This window comes from Oncorhynchus mykiss, chromosome 8 (assembly GCF_013265735.2).
Source record: "Oncorhynchus mykiss isolate Arlee chromosome 8, USDA_OmykA_1.1, whole genome shotgun sequence".
Taxonomy (NCBI): domain Eukaryota; kingdom Metazoa; phylum Chordata; class Actinopteri; order Salmoniformes; family Salmonidae; genus Oncorhynchus; species Oncorhynchus mykiss.
In genome coordinates this window covers 60,178,124-60,197,684 of record NC_048572.1, presented here as the reverse complement: position 1 = coordinate 60,197,684, position 19,561 = coordinate 60,178,124, and the positions used below count along the sequence as shown (strand labels likewise).

The 19,561-nt window shown below is 45.0% G+C and overlaps 1 protein-coding gene across 2 annotated transcripts in view; it reads left to right on the top strand.

The window, feature by feature from the left end:
- The window catches only part of LOC110530255 (ATP-dependent 6-phosphofructokinase, platelet type), a 41,167-nt gene that overhangs the window by 14,219 nt on the left and 7,387 nt on the right, over nucleotides 1–19,561 (top strand). The window contains exons 2-16 of one of the 2 annotated variants that reach the window (XM_021613168.2): nucleotides 1,755–1,828; nucleotides 3,579–3,656; nucleotides 4,844–5,033; nucleotides 5,291–5,456; nucleotides 5,629–5,673; nucleotides 5,884–5,992; nucleotides 6,544–6,639; nucleotides 11,932–12,024; nucleotides 12,353–12,478; nucleotides 12,711–12,775; nucleotides 12,964–13,033; nucleotides 15,228–15,374; nucleotides 18,292–18,362; nucleotides 18,519–18,606; nucleotides 19,262–19,414. In XM_021613168.2, coding sequence (XP_021468843.1) covers nucleotides 1,755–1,828; nucleotides 3,579–3,656; nucleotides 4,844–5,033; nucleotides 5,291–5,456; nucleotides 5,629–5,673; nucleotides 5,884–5,992; nucleotides 6,544–6,639; nucleotides 11,932–12,024; nucleotides 12,353–12,478; nucleotides 12,711–12,775; nucleotides 12,964–13,033; nucleotides 15,228–15,374; nucleotides 18,292–18,362; nucleotides 18,519–18,606; nucleotides 19,262–19,414 — 1,571 coding nt within the window. The remainder of the gene's footprint in view (nucleotides 1–1,754; nucleotides 1,829–3,578; nucleotides 3,657–4,843; nucleotides 5,034–5,290; nucleotides 5,457–5,628; nucleotides 5,674–5,883; nucleotides 5,993–6,543; nucleotides 6,640–11,931; nucleotides 12,025–12,352; nucleotides 12,479–12,710; nucleotides 12,776–12,963; nucleotides 13,034–15,227; nucleotides 15,375–18,291; nucleotides 18,363–18,518; nucleotides 18,607–19,261; nucleotides 19,415–19,561) is intronic. The other variant, XM_021613166.2, reaches the window with a different exon arrangement.

The following is a 19,561-nucleotide window of genomic DNA, read 5'->3' as shown; positions in this document are numbered from 1 at the left end:
TATATCATTGGAGCTCGTTTGGAGGTTAGTTAATTAACACAGTGTCCAAAGAAGGGCCAGAGGTATACAGAATGGTGTCGTCTGTGTAGAGGTGGATCAGAGAATCACCAGCAGCAAGAGCGACATCATTGATGTATACAGAGAAGAGAGTCGGCCCGAGAATTTAACCCTGTGGCACCCCCATAGAGACTGCCAGAGGTCCGGACAACAGGCCCTCCGATTTGACACACTGAACTCTATCAGAGAAGTAGTTGGTGAACCAGGCGAGGCGAGGCAATTTGAGAAACCAAGGCTGTTGAGTCTGCCGATAAGATTGTGGTGATTGACAGAGTCGAAAGCCTTGGCCAGGTCGATGAATACGGCTGCACAGTAATGTCTCTTATCGATGGCGGTTATGATATTGTTTAGGACCTTGAGCGTCGCTGAGGTGCACCCATGACCAGCTCTGAAAGCAGATTGCATAGCGGAGAAGGTACGGTGGGATTCGAAATGGTCAGTAATCTGTTTGTTAACTTGGCTTTCGAAGACCTTAGAAAGGCAGGGTAGGATAGATATAAGTCTGTAGCAGTTAGGGTCCAGAGTATCTCCCCCTTTGAAGAGGGGGATGACCGCGGCAGCTTTCCAATCTTTGGGAAAAACGTGATCACGTTATTTTATGTGAAGTTACTGTGATAACATGTAACAACGTGAAGAAAACATGATCTCATTTGAAATAAAAGTGACAAAATGGTGATGCAAAATTTCAACATGTGATGCCATGCCAACTACACATGTGATGACATTTGAGCACGTGAAAACGCTGTGTCAAATGTTATTGAGAATATTTTATTTTCAAATGTATAATGGACATTAATTCAACCAGTCATCGTCCCCTGCAAGTGTTATCTAGTTCCCTGTTTGTGGACAAGAATGTTTTTAGAATGTTGTATCATGGTCCCCTGGATAACTTGGGACTCAACCTCACAACCTCTTGGCCAAGTTTGTATCAGGCCAATGTCTCATCAGAATCCATCAGAATCCAGGTGCGGCCAATTTGCATAACCACTCCACCTTGTAAACTAAAGAATGCGGTATGCATATTTCCTCACATGATGTTAGTAAAAACCACTTGCAAGTCTTACCTGCCAGAAAATATCAGTTTGTTCTGTATGTAGGGGGATTTCTATAATGACTCACAGAACCATTGGCCATGCTTCAGGAAATCTTCCAGTGGATTAATAACTTTTGAAGTGTTTATCATTATTAATCCACATTGAGAAATCTGTGCCATTCTCCATGTGTAGACTCATCTCCTTCATCTTATATCGGTACTGGTACCCTAGCATGACTGCTTGGCACTAGCCAACCCACAGTACCAGTACCAGTGCTTACAGTTTCATTGCAACTAAGATGGCAGTTTTTATAATCATTATGATCAGTTTTCAGACTGTAAATGGAAAATGTATTAGATATTGAATTAATGCAATGACACATGGCCGATGGCTATGCAAGCAACTTTCTCTGCTGGACGAAGCACCCCACTGGGCAAAGACGTCAATTCAACGTCTATTCCACGTCATTTCATTGAAAACAACCTTGATTCAGTGGGACATCACTTTAATTTGGTTGATTTATCTCTGTGATTCATTCCATCTCCCTGATGAGTATTTTCAGTCTGGAGTCTACTGGATGGAACATCCAGTGCAATAGCCATTCATGTACTGCCATTTTTAATTCTCTCTCCAACCTCTCTCTCTCTCTCTCTCGTTGTGCAGGTATGAATGCTGCGGTCCGGGCTGTTGTCCGCATGGGTATTTATGTGGGAGCTAAAGTCTACTTCATCCATGAGGTGAGATCATGACAGACACTACTTGGGGGCTTGTACCATTCTACCACTGACACTGAGACAAATCAACTCTGGCAAGCTCTGTGTTCAGGGGGCAAAGCTATTCTGTCAAATGAGGGTCATGAAAATGAGAAGTAAGGTTATCTAACATTTTGCCATGTCATGGGTGTTAAGTTCATGTTTTAAGTATCCCTATAGTTCTGTTTTTACGGGGCATTCACTCTGTTATTAGTACTCCTGCGCAGCAGTCTCGTTGTGGATGAACCTGGCCTGAGTGCAATGGCAACCATGTAGTGTGCTAATATGGTTTAGTAAACGTTGTTGAACTGGAACCTTGTCGTTGTGTCATTTCGAGTTAACAATGGGGTCAGTCCTAAATGGCACTCTATTCCCTATATAGTGCACTACTTTTGACCGGGGCCCTTTATAGGAAATGGGGGCAGTTGATAGTGGGAGTAGTTTCCCATAGATAAGTAGCTTCTTAAAGCGATTGTTCGCCCAAATTACAAAATGACACATTGGTTTCCTTACCCTGTAAGCAGTCTATGGATAAGGTAGGAGAGCAATTCATGCGTTGGTTTTGTTTCCCTAGCACTGTTTCCACATGATAACATTTTAGCATTTGTGGCACAAATCCCATTCAAGTCATGGGACTGATATAAGCATCATGTCTAAATCATTCAAAAGTATCTACAATTTATGGTGAAGCTCAACAAAGTCACTTAGATGATTTGAACATGATGCGCGAAAAATGCTAATATTGTTCACATGACTTGAATGGGATTTCCTCCACCAATGTTAAAATGATAGCATGTGGAAACAGTCGCAGGGAACTTTGCTTAAGTGTTGTCTATTGTTAGAGACTCTGGTGTTTAATGAGTGATGAAAGGCATTCCGTTGAGGAGGCTCACATCACACTCACTGGTTTTGTCCCAAATGGCACCTTATTCTTTATATAGTGCACTATTTTTGTCCAGTGCCCTATATAGTGCAATACTTTTAACCAGGGCCCATAAGGTCTCCTATTTTGTGCCCTACTTTTGATCGGGGCCCATCTGGTTCTGGTCAGAAGTAGTGCACTATTTCCTATATAGTGCTCTACTTTTGACCAGATTCCTATGGGTCCTGGTCAAAAGTAGTAAGAGGTGTTAGGTTCTATTATTAGAGTAAGAACTCAACAGACACTGTGAAAGCTCAAACCAAGTTTATTCTTCTCCGAGGGTCAATACAGCTGTATTAGACAAAGCCATGGTTCCACCTGTGGTAGTATACAGACCCCACTTTGGGTGGAGTCTCCTCATTATCGCTACACATTGCATCATTATTGCTAGGCAGGGAGCTGAGTGATATTGGCCTTAAACGATTCCTCACTGTCACGGATCCCTCCGGAACTTTCATCACACACACCTGTCCCCTATTCCCACTGATTAGTATTGGTATATATGTGCCCTTTGATTTCCATGGTCTTGTTGATTATTGTTACAATCTGTCTGACTCAATAGAGGATGTAGGATACCTTGAGTTGTCTATGGAGGCCAGTAGTGACAGTATCTATGATAATCTGTTGTTTACTTTTACAGGCAGTAGTTAGCATGATTTAGCATCGTCATCTCAAAGTCAATGTCAATATCCCTGATAGCAAAGCTGCGTTGTAGAGTCAATGACTGATACTATGTAACAACATTATAAGTGGTGAAGATGTTCGGAAATGAGGAAATATAGGCCAATGTTAAGGTTTCTTTTCTCCTTGCAGGGTTACCAGGGTATGGTAGACGGTGGAGATAACATTGAAGAGGCATCATGGGAAAGTGTCTCCAGCATGTTACAAGTGGTAAGCAGGCAAAATACTAGGGATTTCTTTAGAATTCCCATAGGCCATGTACAGTATACAATGCTAGGAATATGAGTTGAAAGTTATTCCGCTAGCTAAGAATAGCAAAGCACCCTTAAGCCAATTAGCCTGTTACCGACCCTTAGTCAACTTTTGGAAAAAATTGTGTTTGACCAGATACAATGCTATTTCAAAGTAAACAAATTAGCAACAGACTTTCAGCACGCTTATGGTGAAGAGCATTCAACATGTACGGCACTTACGCAAATGTCTGAGAAAAATGTTTTGTCAGAAAACTCTGGGGGCTGTTTTGTTAGACTTTCAGTGCAGCTGATGATTGACATTATCAATCATAATCTGCTGCTGGAAAAATGATGTGTTATGGCTTTACATCCCCTACTATATTGTGAAGGAGAGTTACCTGTCTAATGGAACACAGTGTTCTTTAATGGAAGCCTCTCCAACACAACCCAGGTAGCCAGGCATTCCCAAGGGCATCGGTCTAGACCCCATACTTTTTAAAACCACTGGCACTGAGTAAAGCCTGTGTGTCTATGTAACAAAGAGCTGCAGTCAGTTTCAGAATGGGCAGCAAGAAATAAGCTAGTCCTAAATATAAAAAAAAACCTAAAAGCATTTGGGACAAATTATTCACTAAACCATAAATCCAGAATAAAATCCCAAATGGTATAAATATATTTGTGGTCCCAGACTTGTAATTCACAAATTGCATGTGACAGATGAGCGCAGCTGCATTTCTGCCTGATGCTAAACAGAGTGGAAGGTGCCTTGTCATTATGGATTCTGCATGAACCTGTTAGTTAATGACAACAACAAAACACACCACACAACACAACAAAAAAACTAAATGAGAGGTTGAATTAATGAGGCATATCAATGACTGCAGCAGTGCTCCATTGTGTCAGATTATGCCATCCATTGGTTTGGTCTAGAGCTTTGTGTTCCATCCATCCAACCGTCATCTGCCCATTCATCCAACATCCATCCATCCACATTTATCCATCCATCCCTCCATCTATCCTTCATCCATCTACCCAATCTTCCTTCATCTATCTATCCAACCTCAACCTATCCATCAATGAAATTGTCATCCATCCAGCAATCCATCTTTCCAACTGTCATTCATCCATTCATTTGAATTCTTAGCTGTTGTGTTTTCCTGTCAGGGTGGCACAGTCATTGGCAGTGCCCGCTGCAAGGAGTTCCGCAGCCACGAGGGGCGTCTAAAGGCTGCCCACCAACTGGTTCTGCGTGGCATCACCAACCTGTGTGTGATCGGAGGGGACGGTAGCCTCACGGGGGCCAACCTCTTCAGAGAAGAGTGGAGCGGACTACTGGAAGAACTTGTTCAACAGGGTAACTGAACGTTGTAGTCCATGTAGTGGACCAAATGTTCACAGTAATCTACTCCATCACTAAATTAGATAACTCATTTCCCACGCAAATTGCAAAAAAATGTATTTTCCCACATGATATGTAGTAAGACATGTATTACTAGGTATTACCAAAGTCTGTATACCAAAGCCTGTATACAGCCATTCCACCTATGCGTGTACATTACTCAGTAGTAAAACCAGTGGGTTAAATTGTGGTCTTGTGTATCCTGTTTAAAGGTCTGATTGATGAGGAGGCTGCCCAGAACAACTCAGAGCTGCACATCGTGGGAATGGTGGGCTCCATCGACAACGACTTCTGTGGCACTGACATGACCATCGGGACAGACTCTGCCCTGCACAGAATCATAGAGGTGGTAGACGCCATCATGACTACTGCACAGAGGTACTGACAGAAACAGTATAGCAAGTGTGTCCCAAATGGCACCCTATTCCCTATATAGTGCACTATGTATTTGGGAAGCATCCAGTGAATTTAATAAAGGGTACATATTACAGCTCAGTGGTGTTGTTTGTACACACTCAACCTTTACACAAACTTCTCTCCTTTCTCTCAGCCACCAGAGGACGTTTGTGCTAGAGGTCATGGGAAGGCATTGTGGGTATGGAATGACATTTATTTGCTGCTCTGACTTCCTGCTTTATTCTTGTGTATTTCCTTGCTGGAATTTAGCTATGGGCTCTCAGCGGTCTTGCTTTGAAAATGTTTGTTCATAATACATACAAATGGGTTTGTGTTTGCATGTAGTTATTTATAGTTTATTATATTCCAATGTGTGTGTGTTTGCGTGCGTGTGTGTATGCGTGTGTAGGTACCTGGCTCTAGTCAGTGCTCTGGCCTGTGGGGCCGACTGGGTCCTGATCCCTGAGATGCCCCCTGAGGATGGTTGGGAGGAACATATGTGTCAGAAACTATCTGAGGTAAAACACACACACACGCACAGGTGACATCTGACATGTGCAGATGTAACAATAAACACATTTTAATCTATGCTTTACATTGAATGGGATGTACTGCTTAGTGATCACAAGTGTTGTAGTGTATTGTATTCCCTTGCATTCCCTTCAAGCAAAATCAACAGTGTTCATTCATGCAGTGTTTCTTAATGCCCAGAGCCGATCCAGGGGTTCAAGGCTGAATATAATCATAGTTGCTGAAGGAGCCATTGACAGACAAGGAAAGGCTATTACTGTTGATAATGTCAAGGATGTGAGTACCTGAATATGCAACGAAGGGGGAACCAAAAGCAGGTCCGACAGATGCGTGAATAGCTCCATGCTTTACAGATGAAAGGAATCTGTACAGTGAAAAATAGAGAAAGAAAGAAGAGGTAGTAGACATATCTGTTCTTTCTCGTTCTAAGGTAGGCATGCAGCTGTTTCAGCATAAACCGGGTCCAGCTTTTGACAAGCCAAATGCAAAACTTTTCTGTCATGTACTGTATATCTGTGCTTTGTTTGTATTCCTATAGAACCGTGCAGATAAGAAACGGCTCAATATCATTATTGTAGCTGAGGGGGCGATAGATTGCCACAACAAGCCTATCACTACAAACCATATTAAGGAAGTAAGTGCTATGAGAAGACCAGCCCAGCCCAGCTGTCTTGTACTGGTACAGTACTCATCTGCAGACCTGAGTTCAAATCCGGTTTAAAATCTTTCAAATACTTTGAATGTTTGCTTGAGTGGCAGATGGGTGGGGTTTGCAGTTTTGCGACTATTCTATTGTTACCAAGCGCCAGCCAAGCTCAATTAAGCCCAATTTAAGTATTTTAAATGATTTCAAATAGTTTTTGAACCCAGGTCTGGTACAGTACTCCTTTGTTTCCATGGTTCCTTCTGGTTGGACATTGTCATCTCTCACTCTCTCTGTCCCATTAACAACATGCTGTACATGTTTTAACTCTGAAGTCTTTTCATGGGACCTTTCTTAGTGATGTGAAGTTCTGTGAATTATACTCCTTCCTGTTTGTGCATTGCCACCTTGTTCTTCGTCACCGCACCTAAGAACCTAGTAAGCATAGAATTACATATAGAACTTATAGGATCTCTGTGCCGGTAAGAGTCCTATACAGTACATTTTACCTGGGAGAACAGAAGAACAAGATTGAGTCCAAAGTGACACCCTGTTCCCTATATAGTGCACTACTTTTGACCAGGACCCATTGGACTCTGGTTAAAAGTAGTGCACTATATACAGAATAGCGTGACATTTGGGACACAAAAGTGTTGGAGGTGTTACATCTGCTCCTGCCACGCCCTGTTCTGCTCATCCTGTTTCTCCTTGACCTGCCACGTAACAGTACTATCTGGCCAAAGAGATGAACCCAGCGGACTCAGATACTCTCCACCAAACCCTCTCTGGCCAAGGCGCCCTGCTCGAGCAACATGACCAAGACCTGAAAGCCCTTCTGGAGCACATCAAGGAGTTTTCACAGAGCCTGTCTGACCTACAGGGCCGAACCTTCACATCGAGCTCACAACCAGTCCCAAGTCATTCTTCTCTGCCTCGGGAGCCGTTTCCAACTCCCGAGCTCTACGATGGCAACCTCTGAGCTTGCAGAGCCTTTTTAGTATAGAGTTCACTAGTATTTGAGCAACAGCCCTAATCTTATGCTAGCAAACATGCCAAGATTTCCTTCCTGATTAGCTGCCTCCATGGAGCAGCGCTTTCCTGGGCCACAGCGGTGTGGGAGAGACAGTCCCCCATCTGCTTCTTCTACTCTAGATTCACGGAGGAGATGAAAAAAGTCTTTGACCACCTGTTCTGCGGTAAGGATGCGGCTAAATGACTCCTGTCCCTCCGTCAAAGCCACCATAGTGTTGCTGAGATGGCATGTGAGTTTCGCACCCTTGCGGCTGAAATGAGGAGGCCTTTCAGGGAGCATTCCAGAATGTGCTCACTGAGACCATCAAGGACGAGTTGGTGTCCAGGGATGAGCCTGATGGACTCGATGAATTCATCTTTCTCGCCATCCGCATCGACAACAGTCTCCATGAGCGTCGGAGGGAGAGAGTAGGTAAAGTTGCATGCACCATAATATCTGCTTCAACACCTTGTCCTCCTTCTCCGACTGCATCCCTTTCCAAGGCCCTTCCTGATCCTAAACCCATGCAGCTTGGCCGGGCCCATCTCTCCAGAGGAGAGGCAGTGGCGAATCGGCGCTAGGAGCTGCCTATACTGTCGCCAGGTTGGTCACTTTGTCTCCACTGGTTCCCTGCGTACAGCAAAAGTGGGTAGTGGGGGATATACTGTTGAGCCAAATCGCCTGCCCATCTTCCCCCAGACCCCTGCTTGAAGGCAACCCTGTGTGGCAGAGCCAGGCTTTTCCTCACTCTGCTCTCATCGATTCGGGCGCTGACCGGAGCTTCCTGGACCGAGGTGTCGTTACTCAGTTGGGCCTGGACACTGTCACACTCGATTCAACCCCTCAATGCCAATGCTCTCAACGGACAGCTCCTCGCCCGTGTCTGTGAGAGAACCGTACCTGTCATCCTGTCTCTCTGGAAACCACCAGGAAAAGATCAGTTTCCACATAATCGACTGTCCTTACTCCCCCTGGTTCTTGGCCATCCATGGTTAAAGCTACACAACCCACAGATTGACTGGACTTCCGGAAAGGTAACCACTTGGAGTTCATTTTGTCACTCTAATTGTCTACATTCTGCCATTCTCCCTGCCTTTTCTGTGCCCCAGTTCATTCTAGAACCTCCGGACCTGTCATCAGTTCCTCCAGAGTATCACGATCTACCTCCTGTGTTCAGCAAGCACCCGCCTCATTGGCCTTACGACTGCGCCATTGACCTCCAGCCTGGAGGTCCTCTTCACAGTAGCCGGTTATTTAACCTCTCTCGCCCCGAGCAAGAGGTTATGGAGAGGTACATCCAGGATTCTCTGGCTGTAGGACTTATCAAGCCATCTTCCTCCCTGGTGGGTTCTGGGTTTTTCTTTGTGAAGAAGGATTAGTCACTGAGGCCGTGCATAGACTTCCGTGGGCGGAATAATATCACAGTAAAGAACAAGTACCCCTTGCCACTCATCAGCTCTGCTTTTGCCCCCCTCCATGGTGCCCAAGTGTTTACCAAACTCAACCTCCGGAATGTCTACCACCTTGTCCGCATAAGAGAGGGATCCACTGGATCTCTTTGAGGAGTTGGTCATGCCTTTTGGTCTAACTAACACCCCTGCTGTTTTCCAGAACCTAGTCAATGATGTGCTGAGGGATGTGATTGGACACTTCATTTTTGTCTATTTAGATGACATCCTGATTTTTTCCAAGGACCCTGAGGCTCACCATCAACACATTTGCCAAGTTCTTCAACGGCTGTTGGAGAATAAGCTTTTTCTTAAAGCTGAGAAATGTGAGTTCCATGCTGCTTCAGTGTCTTTCCTTGGTTATATTATTGCACAGGGACAGTTACGTATAGACCCTACCAAGGTCATGGCAGTCATAGAGTGGCTTGCGCCATCCAACCTGAAGCAGCTACAGTGTTTTCTGGGGTTTGCAAATCTTTACAGACGTTTCATCTGCAACTACAGCCGTCTAGCTGCACCACTCTCACCTCCACCTCCACTCCATCCCAATGGACTCCTGAGGCAGAGGCAGTATTCCTGGAACTCAAGCGTCGCTTCACCTCTGCCCCGGTCCTTACTTAGCCCAACCCAGGACTCCAGTTCATTGTGGAGTTGGACACCTCTGACACCGGGGTAGGTGCTGTTCTGTCTCAATGTTCCCCCTCAGAAGGTCCACCCATGTGCATTCTTTTCCCTTAAGCTCTCACCTGCAGAGGAATTTTGACATCGGAAACGGTGAACTCCTGGCTCTTGAGGAATGGCATCACTGGCTGGAAGGCTCTGTACTCCCCTTCATTGTGTGGACTAACCATAAAAATCTGTCCTACATCCAGACTTCCAAACGTCTGAACTCCCGGCAAGCCAGGTGGGCCTTGTTCTTCGGTAGATTTAATTTCACACTCGCTTATCGCCCCGGTTCAAAGAATATCAAGCCTGATGCCATCTCCCGCCAGTTCACCACCGACAGCACGGGTACCGAGGCAGAAGCCATTGAGCGATCCACCTGCATCGTTGCCACCGTCACCTGGGAGATCTAGTCCCGTATCCTCCAGGCTCAGCAGAACCAGCCTGATCCGGGTAACGGTCCAAAGAATGCTTTGTTTGTTCCAGATTGTGTTCGCTCTGTTCTTCAGTGGGGCCATTCTACTCACCTCACCATTCACTCTGGTATGAACCGGACCCTCGCCTTCCTGCGTCAGCGCTTCTGTTGGCCCACCATGGAGAGAGATGTCCGGGAGTTTGTCTCAGCCTGCTCGGTTTGTGCTTGGAACAAAACTTCCACTAAACCCACTTCCGGACTGCTGCGCCCTCTTCCCTTACCCAGTCGCCCCTGGTCACACATCGCTCTGGACTTCGTCACTGGCCTTCCACCATCTAACGGTAACGCCGTCATCCTCACCATTATTGATAGGTTTTCCAAAGTGGCTCACTTCATTCCCCTCTCCAAGCTCCCGTCCTCCAGGGAGACTGTGGACCTGCTAGTATCCCATGTGTTTTGTCTGCATGCCATTCCCACTGACATCATTACCGACTGGGGACCCAACTCCCAGGTATGGAGATCCTTCTGTTCAGCTCTTGGTATCAATGTCAGTCTTTCTTCTGGATATCACCCCCAGACCAACGGCCAGACCGAACGGGCCAACCAAGAGTTGGAGACTGCCCTACGCTGCGTGACTTCTGCTAACCCTTCCTGGAGCGCTCAGCTAACCTGGGTTGAATATGCCCACAACACCCTCACCAACGCCTCATCAGGTATGTCACCTTTCGAGTGTGCTCTGGGTTACTAACTCCCCTTGTTCCCCATCCAAGAGGTTGAGGTTGCGGTCCCCTCTGTCCAGGACCATCTGCGCTGTTGTCATCGTACCTGGAGAAAGGCTCGGGCTGCCCTTCTTCATGCCTCCGACAGGACCTAGTCCCAAGCCAACCGTCGCCGGGTCTCAGCCCCAATCTACACATCAGGTCAAAAGGTATGGCTCTCATCAGAGGACCTGCCATTGAAGAAACTGTCCCCCCAATTAATTGGTCCCTTTGAAATTGACCGTGTCATTAACCCCTCTGCTGTGCGCCTGAAACTCCCAGCCTCTCTCAGGATCCATCCTACCTTCCATGTATCCCTGATTAAACCTGTGTGCTCCAGTCCCGTCTCCTCCTGCAAGAGCTCCTCCACCCCCTCGACTCATCGATGACCATCCTGCCTATACCATCCTGCGGCTTTTGGATTGACGTGGTCGGGCTTGCGGCTGGCAGTACCTAGTGGACTGGGAGGGGTATGGGCCGGAGGAGCACTGCTGAGTGCACCACCGTCACATTCTGGACCCCTCCCTCTTACGTGATTTCTATACCTCACACCCAGATGAGCCTGGTCAAGGGGGGGGGGGGGGGGGGGTACTGTAAAATCTGCTCCTGCCACGCCCTCTATTGCTCATCCTGTGTCTCCTTGACCTGCCGCAAAACAGGAGGCTCACTTACTGTGTACATGGCAGGAAGTGTTTTGCATGTGTCTACAGTGCTTGTGCTTTCCCCTTCTGTCTTACTTCCTGAGAAATAGCATGCCATTTTCATTCTCTTTCTGCCATACATAGTGTATTATGTAACATATCTCAAATACCACGTTTTCAAATAGTCAATAGTTACGTCCCAAATGACACACTATTCTTTATATAATGCACTACTTTAGATCAGAGCTGTCTGGTCAAACGCAGTGCATTATATGGGGAATAGGGTGCCATTTGGGATGTAACCAGTGTTATTTAAGTACACTCTGATCTTCCTCTCCTGCTATAGCTGGTTGTTAGCTGTCTGGGGTTTGACACCCGAGTCACCATCCTGGGTCACGTCCAGAGAGGAGGAACCCCCTCTGCCTTCGACAGGATCCTAGTGAGTGATACATCCACATACCAAAATTACATCATTAAAAGGCACTCACAGTTTCAGTATTGCTTCCCAAATGGCACCCTATTCCCTATATAGTGCGCTACTTTTCAGTTGGAGTCACAGCCATTTGTGCTGCTGCTTGTCTAATAGCTCCATAATATCCCTGGTATGTTTGTTTTGGTTAGTGACCATGAGGCAGCCAAAGTTTCAGAGTGGTCATCATAATTGAAAAAGCATGTCATACTATTAAGCAATTTCTAACTTGAACCTGAAGTTACAGTATTTTCCCAGCGTCCCAAAATACAGTGTAACCTTTGACCTGTCTGTCCAGGCCAGTCGTATGGGAGTGGAGGCGGTCCTGGCCCTGCTGGAGGCGTCAGACAGTACCCCGGCCTGTGTGGTGTCTCTGTGTGGGAACCAGGCTGTCCGTCTGCCCCTCATGGAGTGTGTTCAGATGGTAAGTGCTGTTGGCCTGCCACTTACACTGTGTGTTCAAGATTGCTTTACTCAACTGTAAATGAAGCACACATATGGAGTGATAGCCTACCCCATTTTAGTGGTGTGTTTTTATGTTGTACACCCCCAAGTACTTCTACCTACGGTATACATTATAGATATATTATGAATTAAGATAATTGGTAGGCTGTTGATTAGAGACAAATTACCATTCGTAATTATTTTCTCACTAGACACAAGATGTCCAGAAATCCATGGACGAGAAGAATTTTGAGGAAGCCGTGAGACTGCGTGGGAGGTACATTATCTGACTCTGTGTATATAGGATTTCTTTGGTAAAATAAACATAAATCTCTGTATTTGGAAGCTTCATTGAATTGTGATGGATTTTCCACTGGCCTTTAAAAGCTTATGCAACTCAGTAATGGAGGCTTCTGGAGAATGGTAGAAGGATAAATAACAGTATGTTTCATTAATATTTTGCAGGAGTTTCGAAAACAACCTGAACACCTACAAACTCCTCTCTTACCACAAAGCAGACTCTGAACTCCCAAATGTAAGTAACCTCAGATAACCCAAGATAAAATGAATAATGTACATACACAAAGTAACTGTGACATTCATATTTATTTCCTCCTAATGTTTGTGTCATTCCAGCATTTCTCAGATTTGGAACAGGAACAGGTACTTCCTGTTGAGGTGCATTGTGGGTCATGCGGAGGTCTTTTTGTGACAGTAACAGTGTTTGTTCAATTGCTTCTGTTTTAAGGGGATAGGAGGAGGATGAGCCCCCATATAATGTATGTACTATACTGTAGCCTATTATACTATAACAGTTCTAGCTCAGTGCTCCTAAGTGCCAACAATTAGTTGCAACTATATCTATTTTTAATTATTATACATTTTTTTAAAACCTTTTTCTCCCCAATTTTGTGGTATCCAATTGGCAGTTACACTCTTATCTCATCACTGCAACTCCCAGACTTGGGAGAGGCGCAGGTCGAGAGCCGTGCGTCCTCCGAAACACAAACCAACCAAGCTTGCTTCTTGGCACAATGCCCACTTAACCCGGAAGCCAGCCGCACCAATGTGTCGGAGGAAGACCTGGTGACCATGTTAGCGTGCATTACGCCTGGCCCACCACAAGAGTCGCTAGTGCGCAATGGTACAAGGACATCCCTGCCGGCCAAACCCTCCACTAACCCGGACGACGCTGGGCCAATTGTGCACCGCCCCATGGGTCTCCCGGTCGCGGCCAGCTGAGACAGAGCCTGGACTTGAACCCAGAATCTCTAGTGGCACAGCTAGCACTACGATGCAGTGCCTTAGACCATGCCAAGTTGCAACTATAGCTATACCTTGTCAGATATCAGTCTCAACGTCAACAGTGAAGAGGTGACTCCAGGATGCTGGCCTTCTAGGCATAGTTCCTCTGTCCAGTGTCTGTGTTCTTTTGGCCATCTTAATCTTTTCTTTTTATTGTCCAGTCTGAGATATGGCTTTTTCTTTGCAACTCTGCCTAGAAGGCCAGCATCCCGGAGTCGCCTTTTCACTGTTGACGTTGAGACTGGTGTTTTGCGGGTACTATTTAATGAAGCTGCCAGTTGAGGATTTGTGAGGCGTCTGTTTCTCATTCTAGACACTCTAATGTACTTGTCCTCCTGCTCAGTAGTATACCGGGGCCTCCCACTCCTCTTTATTCTGGTTAGAGCCAGTTTGCGCTGTTCTGTGAAGGGAGTAGGACACAGCGTTGTACGAGATCTTCAGTTTCTTGGCAATTTCTCGCATGGAACAGCCTTCCTTTCTCAGAACAAGAATAGACTGACGAGTTTCAGAAGTAAGTTCTTTGTTTCTGGCCATTTTGAGCCTGTAATCGAACCAACAAATGCTAATGCTCCAGATACTCCATTAGTCTAAAGAAGGCCCGTTTTCAGCTGTGTTAACATAATTGCAAAAGGGTTTTCTAATTATCAATTAGCCTTTAAAGTGATGAACATGGACTAGCAAACACAACGTGCCATTGGAACACAGGAGTGATGGTTGCTGATAATGGGCCTCTGTACGCATATGTAGATATTCCACTAAAAAGCAGACGTTTCCAGCTACAATAGTCATTTACAACATTAACAATGTCCACTGTTTTTCTGATCAATTTGATGTTATTTTAATGGACATTTTTTTTGTTGCTTTTCTTTAAAAAACAAGGAACTTTCTAAGTGACCCCAAACTTTTGAATGCTACTGTAGGTGATTACAACGCTTATGATGTCACTCATTATACGTGGGGTCTATCTGTCCATGATCTTACTGTGATCATCATGTGATTGACAGCTAACGAATTTTCCTAAGCTCAGAGCCAGTGGTCTATGTGAATGAAGTACAACAGCAGCCTATAAGATGTAACATCTTGGAGCCATAGCATGAGGCCTTGTTAGAGATTATCAATGCATGCTGCTCCATTCTCCGCAGAGACAGCAGCTTTGCCAAGCCTTTACAGCATTTCTCCTGAACATCAAGCACTATGTGCTCCTATATTGTATACAGAGGGATCTGTTGTTGATATGTGTGTCAACGGCTTGGAGTTGGGGCCAATTCTATTTCAAGAATTGGATAAGTGCCATTTATCTTCAATGAGTGTTTTGACATGAACTGAATTGAAAAAGAGTTGTCGCCATCCTCGCTGTCTAAAAGTGTGTGTGTCTGCACATATGCTCGTGTGTGTGACGGTTGTGCTGTGCTGTTGATCCTCAGAGCTCCTTCAACGTGGCTGTGCTGAACGTGGGCGCCCCCGCGGCGGGCATGAACGCAGCTGTCCGCTCGGCCGTCAGGGTGGGCATCAAAGAGGGGCACAAGATGTTTGCCGTTAATGACGGCTTCGAGGGATTCTACAACGGACAGGTACTGGCATTAAGACATAAATCTGTTTTGTTTACCTTGTTGTCATTTCATTCTTACCCAATGAGGATTATTGTCCCTTATCACTCCCCTATGACGCCTACTTCCTGTTATTGTTAGTAGCGCCTCACTGCCACATGATCAACAGGTCAATGTGATAAGAACACAAACACATTTTGACCGTATTAGTCCCCTAGTATTGTTTACACCATATAAATAGTTCTGTTGTTTACACTATATCTTGAAATCACTAGCAAAACCAGAATACTTCTGCATATTTGATCAAAAGATATCAGACAGTGTTGGCTGTGATGAAAACATGACAGCGAAAACAGGTAAGCTATAGGTTATAGTGACCTTGTTAGTGTAATACACTTTTCAAACCAAGATGTTTTGCCGCCAACTTTAGCATGCTGCCATCTTTTTTCCATCTCCTTTATATCTGAAAGGTGTTGCCGGCAACAAAGCCTGTACTTTTATTTCCGCCGACCGACCTAGTCATGATTGCGGTATTATTTAAAAGTCCCGCCAACCCCTCTGTATAAATGTCCCCTTTCATCTTACTGGCTTTGTCATTATGAAACAGTATAAACACACAAATGACTGTCTGCAAGACATCGCAGCAGCCTGGTCCAAATAGCAACATTACCTGCTCAATTTTGTTTGCACCAACAAAAAAAAAACATTGGTTTAAACATTTATTTAGGATATGTAGCTATTAAATCTGGCAAGCCAGTGAACTAAAAACGAACTTTCAAGACAATGTTTTGGTGTTTTGCTAACGTTAGCTTGTTAGCTAGCTATCTAGCTGGCTAGCCAGCTCATATAATTAAGAGAACATATCTAACAATGTTTTGAGTTCAACTGTAGCCAACTTTTTATTCACCATAACAGAAAAATTAACACATTACAAAGTCATATTTTACAAGTATGGCATGCTGCTATCTTCTGCTGTGAATGTGAAGAAATAGAACAACTTGCAGCTGTCACTCATGTTACCAGGACTATTGTTGCAACAACAGGGTCTAGGAGCTAGGGTCAAAGTTAAATGTCTCTTGCTCCTTGCCGGCTAAAGCAATGGCGATATAAAAGGGGAATGCAGACAAGAAAGACGTAGAAATAGGGCTGTTTGAAATGGGATCATAGAAACATTGCCCGATTGTTTTTACAGGCAACATACCGTCAATCCTATGTGAAATCAGTATAAGTCACCTATACCCCTGTGCCCATGACGCTGGCACAGACAGTGTTTTACAGATACAACTTGTGTGGGGAGATAAACAGCTTACAGTAAGCCATTTACTCTCACCCTCACCCCTTTTCCCTTATGCAGGCCTTTCTCTCATCCCTACTCTTACCCCGTATTCCTAATGCAGGCCTCTATCTCACATTGTCTAATGCTACTGTACCTCGGCCAACATTGGGGGATGTGTAAGATGTGGGTAGAGGGCTGTTGGTAGATTATAGCCTGTGTGCTGCAGTACAGACAAGCTGTCAGCTCAGCGTTCAACACCATATTGCCCTCAAAGCACATCACTAAGCTAAGGACCCTGGGACTAAACACCTCCCTCTGCAACTGGATCCTGGACTTCCCGACGGGCCACCCCTAGATGGTAAGGGTAGGCAACAACACATCTGCCACATTGATCCTCAACACGGGGGCTCCTCAGGGGTGCCTGCTCAGTCCCCTCCTGTACTCCTTGTTCACCCATGACTGTCTCTGACTCCAACACCATAATTAAGTTTGCCAACGACACAACAGTGGTAGGCCTGTTCACCTACAATGATGAGACAGCCTATGGGCAGGAGGTCAGAGACCTGGCAGTGTGGTGACAGGACAACAACCTCTCCCTCAACGTGAGCAAGACAAAGGAGCTGATCGTGGACTACAGGAAAAGGAGGGCTGAACACGCCCCCATTCACATCAACGGGGCTGTAGTGGAGCTGGTCGAGAGCTTCAAGTTCCTTGGTGTCCACATCAGTAGCAAACTATCATGTTCCAAACACACCAAGATAGTTGTGAAGAGGGCACGACAATGCCTATTCCCCCTCAAGTGACAGTAAAGATTTTGCACGGGTCCTTTTCAGTCATAATTTCTTGGTAGGGCAACTGCTCGGCATCCGACTGCAAGGGGGTAGTGTGTACGGCCCAGTACATCACTGGGGCAAAGCTTCCTGCCATCCAGGACCTCTATACCAGGCCGTGTCAGAGAAAGGCCCTAAAAATCAAAGACTCCACCCACCCAAGTCATAGACTGTTCTCTCTGCTACCGCACGGCAAGCAGTACCGGAGCACCGAGTCTAGGTCCAAAAGGCTCCTTAACAGCTTCTACCTCCAAGCCATAAGACTGCTAAACAGTTAATCAGATGGCCACCCGGACTATTTGCATTGACCCCCTTTTCTATGCTGCTGCTACTCACTGTTTATGAATCACTTTACCCCTACCTACATGTACATATTACCTCAATTATCTCTACTAACCTGTACCCCCGCATATTGGCTCGGTACCCGTACTCCCGGTATGTAGCCTCGTTATCGTTATTTTATTGGGAAACTTTTTTAACTTATAATTTTTGTAAATTATTTGTGCAAATATTTTCTTACTTACTTTAAAAACAACTCTGCATTGTTGGTTAAGGGCTTGTATGTAAGTAAGCATTTCACCTGTTGTATTCAATGCATGTGACAATTTGGGGGGGATATTGTCATACAAAGCAAGATAAATGTTGATTGTAAATCTGATGTGCTTGATTGCTTTTTAGAATGTAATTCATTCATTTAGCTTAAATGCTAATGTTTTGTGACCCCTTGAAATGAACATGATGATGTTCACATTTAGCACAGCTTTTTGGAGACTACACAGAACACATTTGAAACCTCATTCTCAAACACAGTTTTGTTGTTTTTGTCTCCACACAGATAAAGGAGATTACATGGGGAGATGTAGCAGGTTGGACCGGCCAAGGGGGGTCCATACTGGGAACAAAGAGGTAGGCTAATGTTTATGTCTGTGGGACCTAAATGGCAACCTATTCCCTATATAGTGCACCACTTTTGAACAGGACCGATAGAGTGCCATTGAAAAAAATCAACACTGACTTACTGTAGTGTGTAGGTGATTATTGGATTTTCATTTCTAATTTTAGAACCCTTCCAGCGAAGCATCTTGATAAGATTGCTGAACAAATCAGGATACATAACATCAATGCTTTGCTTGTTATCGGTGGATTCGAGGTATGTAGGGCACATAACAGCATCAAGTACATTTTACATTCACAGTTGAATATTTACATTTTATATGTAATATATTTACAATATTATTACAGAATTATACCACTATTTTGCAGTACCAAATTGTATATTGTACTTTTTATCATTTCTAAAAGTTATTAACATTAAGCGTATGAGTAAAATTGGAATCTTTGAGTGATACTAAAACATATACTCTCTTCTCATGTGTCTTTGTATCTTTTTCTTAAGTGTTTCACGCAGTTATATTCATTCATTTCACAATCTAAAGTTACAAAATATTCTCCTTTATTTCCTCCTATAATAATCAAGAACATATTTCTGTATGTTCAAAGAACCCCCTTTAGGCTCTTTCCTCCCTGTGGGTCCCTCCCCATCTCTGTGTGAGTTACTGTGTGGTGCTTCCTGTCTGAGTCACACTGTCCGTTGTGATAGGCCTGGCTCCCTCACCCTGGCTCCGCCCACCTTGTCTCATCTTTACTCATGGTTGTGTCCCAAATGGCACCCTTTTCCATATACAGTGCACCCTCTGGGCCCTGGTCAAAAGTAGTGCACTACATAGGGAATAGAGAGTCAGTTTGTGCAAACACATTAACTCCTCGCTCTTAAGCCCTGGCTCTGGCTCTGCCCTGTACTGCAGGCCATCCTGGGAGTCATAGAACTGTCCGCCGCCCGGGAGAAATATAATGACTTCTGTGTCCCCATGGTTATGGTCCCTGCCACAGTCTCTAACAATATACAGGATTCTGATCTCAGCATTGGCGCAGACACAGCTTTAAATGCTATTACTTATGTAAGTGTGGCTGGGGATCAGAGGTCGCAAGGTCAGATGTGTTCAGAACACCTACCACCCAATCCGAATAAAGGACTTCACTGATTGCAGCTTGGGGCGTTGCGTGTACCAGCATCACAACAGGCTGAACATAACTAGGTCTAACCC